The 2209-nt window shown below is 48.2% G+C and overlaps 1 protein-coding gene across 1 annotated transcript; it reads left to right on the top strand.

The window, feature by feature from the left end:
* The first annotated feature begins 832 nt into the window (after positions 1–832).
* On the top strand, positions 833–1768 carry LOC104509117 (olfactory receptor 14J1-like). The gene has a single exon (XM_010150951.1). It carries the CDS (start codon positions 833–835, stop codon positions 1766–1768), a length of 936 nt encoding a protein of 311 aa, XP_010149253.1.
* Positions 1769–2209: the final 441 nt, after the last annotated feature.

Raw genomic sequence — 2209 nt, 5'->3', positions numbered from 1 at the left:
TGTCCCAGAGCATCTCTGTGTTATCTGAAATCCCCACAGATAGGCACAGAGGTGTTGTGACCAAGGCAATGCTGTTGGGTGAGTGAAATGAGCCATGAGTGTCCTGGGCAGGGTGCTGAAGCCTCGAGAAAGTATGAAACAGTTTGTGGTCTGCAGTGGATCCCTCTGCTCTAAGAAGTATCTGCTGGATTTTCACATTAAAATAGTCATGTGATAGCCCTCTGTCTCAGAAAGATGCAAGCCCAGCGTGTCTATGACTGAAGGAATAACCAGCTGCCCTCAATCTCCTCTAATCTAATCCTTTTGATTTCCCGGACTCACTCTGTTCTCCATGAACGTAACAAAAATGCTGGGGGTTTCTGACATCCTAAAGAAACCCTTGAATAAGATGAAGGGAATTTAAAAACCAAACAAAAATCAAATAAACAAACAAAAATTATCAATCTGCTTTCTGCCATTCTCGCTCCTTAGAAAAAGGAGTCCAGATACTGAAAATCCCTTCCATGTTAGATGTGGTTTCAAATGACAACGTTGAACATAAGAACTGGCCCCTGATTCCAAAGTTCCCATGAACTTACTGTGTATAGCAGGGCTGACAGATCAGCAGCCAGTAAACAGGTGCCCAGCTCCTCACAGCACATCCAACCAGAACCAAACCATAACTTTAGCCAAGGGGCTAAAACAAGGACTACAAGAAAATGAAAATGAGGGGCTGGGGTATGTAGCAAGGGGAGGAACAGTAGGAAATGGCTTTGGTGTAAGTCAGAAAAAAACTCCTCTAACTCATCAATGATATTTCATACTTGCACGGATCCCCATGCCCAGAGGTGACATGTCCAACAGCAGCTCTATCACCGAGTTCCTCCTAGTGGCATTCATGGATACACGGGAGCTGCAGCTCCTGCACTTCTGGCTTTTCTTGGCCATCTACCTGGCTGCCCTCCTGGGCAATGGACTCATCATCACCGCCATAGCCTGGGACCACCGTCTCCCCACCCCCATGTACTTCTTCCTCCTCAACCTCTCCGTCCTCGACCTGGGCTTCATCTCTACTACTGTTCCCAAATCCATGGCCAATTCCCTCTGGGACACCAAGGCAATCTCCTACTTGGGATGTGCTGCACAGGTCTTTTTCTTACCCTTCTTGATGCTAGGGGAGTATTTTATTCTCACTGTCATGGCCTATGACCGCTACGTTGCCATCTGCAAACCCCTTCACTACGGGACCCTCCTGAGCAGCAGAGCTTGTGCCCACATGGCAGCAGCTGCCTGGGGTAGTGGGTTTCTCCCCTCTGTGCTGCACACGGCCAATACATTTTCACTGCCATTATGCCAGGGCAATGCTGTGGAGCAGTTCTTTTGTGAAATCCCCCAGATCCTCAAGCTCACCTGCTCAGATGTCTACCTCAGGGAGGTTTGGATTATTGTGTTTAGTACCTGTGTGGACTTTGGGTGTTTTGTTTTCATTGTTCTGTCCTACCTGCGGATCTTCAGGGCTGTGCTGAGGATCCCCTCTGAGCAGGGACGGTACAAAGCCTTTTCCACATGCCTTCCACACTTGGCTGTAGTCTCCCTATTTCTCAGCACTGCCATGTTTGCCTATCTGAAGCCCCTTTCCATCTCCTCCCCATCTCTGGATATGGTGGTTGCCGTTCTGTACTCAGTGGTGCCTCCAGCATTCAACCCCCTCATCTACAGCATGAGGAACCAGGAACTTAAAGACACATTGAAGAAGCTGATTTTGTCAGTAGTGTCTCAGCAGCATTAACTTTCTCATGTCTCTTCAGAAGTCAGTCAAATTCACCTCGGGAGGCTTTTGCTCTTTGGGGATTTTATCTGTGATAATCCTGTTTGTCCACAGTTGTCTGCATCCACTTTGCTTCACCAGGGGCATGAACCCAGCCTGACTCACCCACACGCCTTTCCACCAGTCTGGCACAATGGTTCAGCTGGCCTCCCATATAACACCTCTGCAATAAAAGGGGATTTTCTCAATGCCATTTTCTGGAAGTTGGGCTCTTCTTTCAGATCTAAGGTCAAGCTGAAGAAATTGCTCCTAGTAGGTCATGTTGCTTTTGCTGGGTTCTTCATGAGCTCAGGGGACGAGGACTTGAGGTGATGTATTAGGGAATGGTCCTGGGCTCACCTTTCATCAATGGGTTCTCAATCCTCCTGCAGATGGTGAATGATCAGTTGACCGGTTGGAGCG

This window comes from Eurypyga helias, unplaced genomic scaffold (assembly GCF_000690775.1).
Source record: "Eurypyga helias isolate BGI_N326 unplaced genomic scaffold, ASM69077v1 scaffold6004, whole genome shotgun sequence".
Taxonomy (NCBI): Eukaryota; Metazoa; Chordata; class Aves; order Eurypygiformes; family Eurypygidae; genus Eurypyga; species Eurypyga helias.
This window is presented reverse-complemented; position numbering and strand designations above follow the sequence as displayed.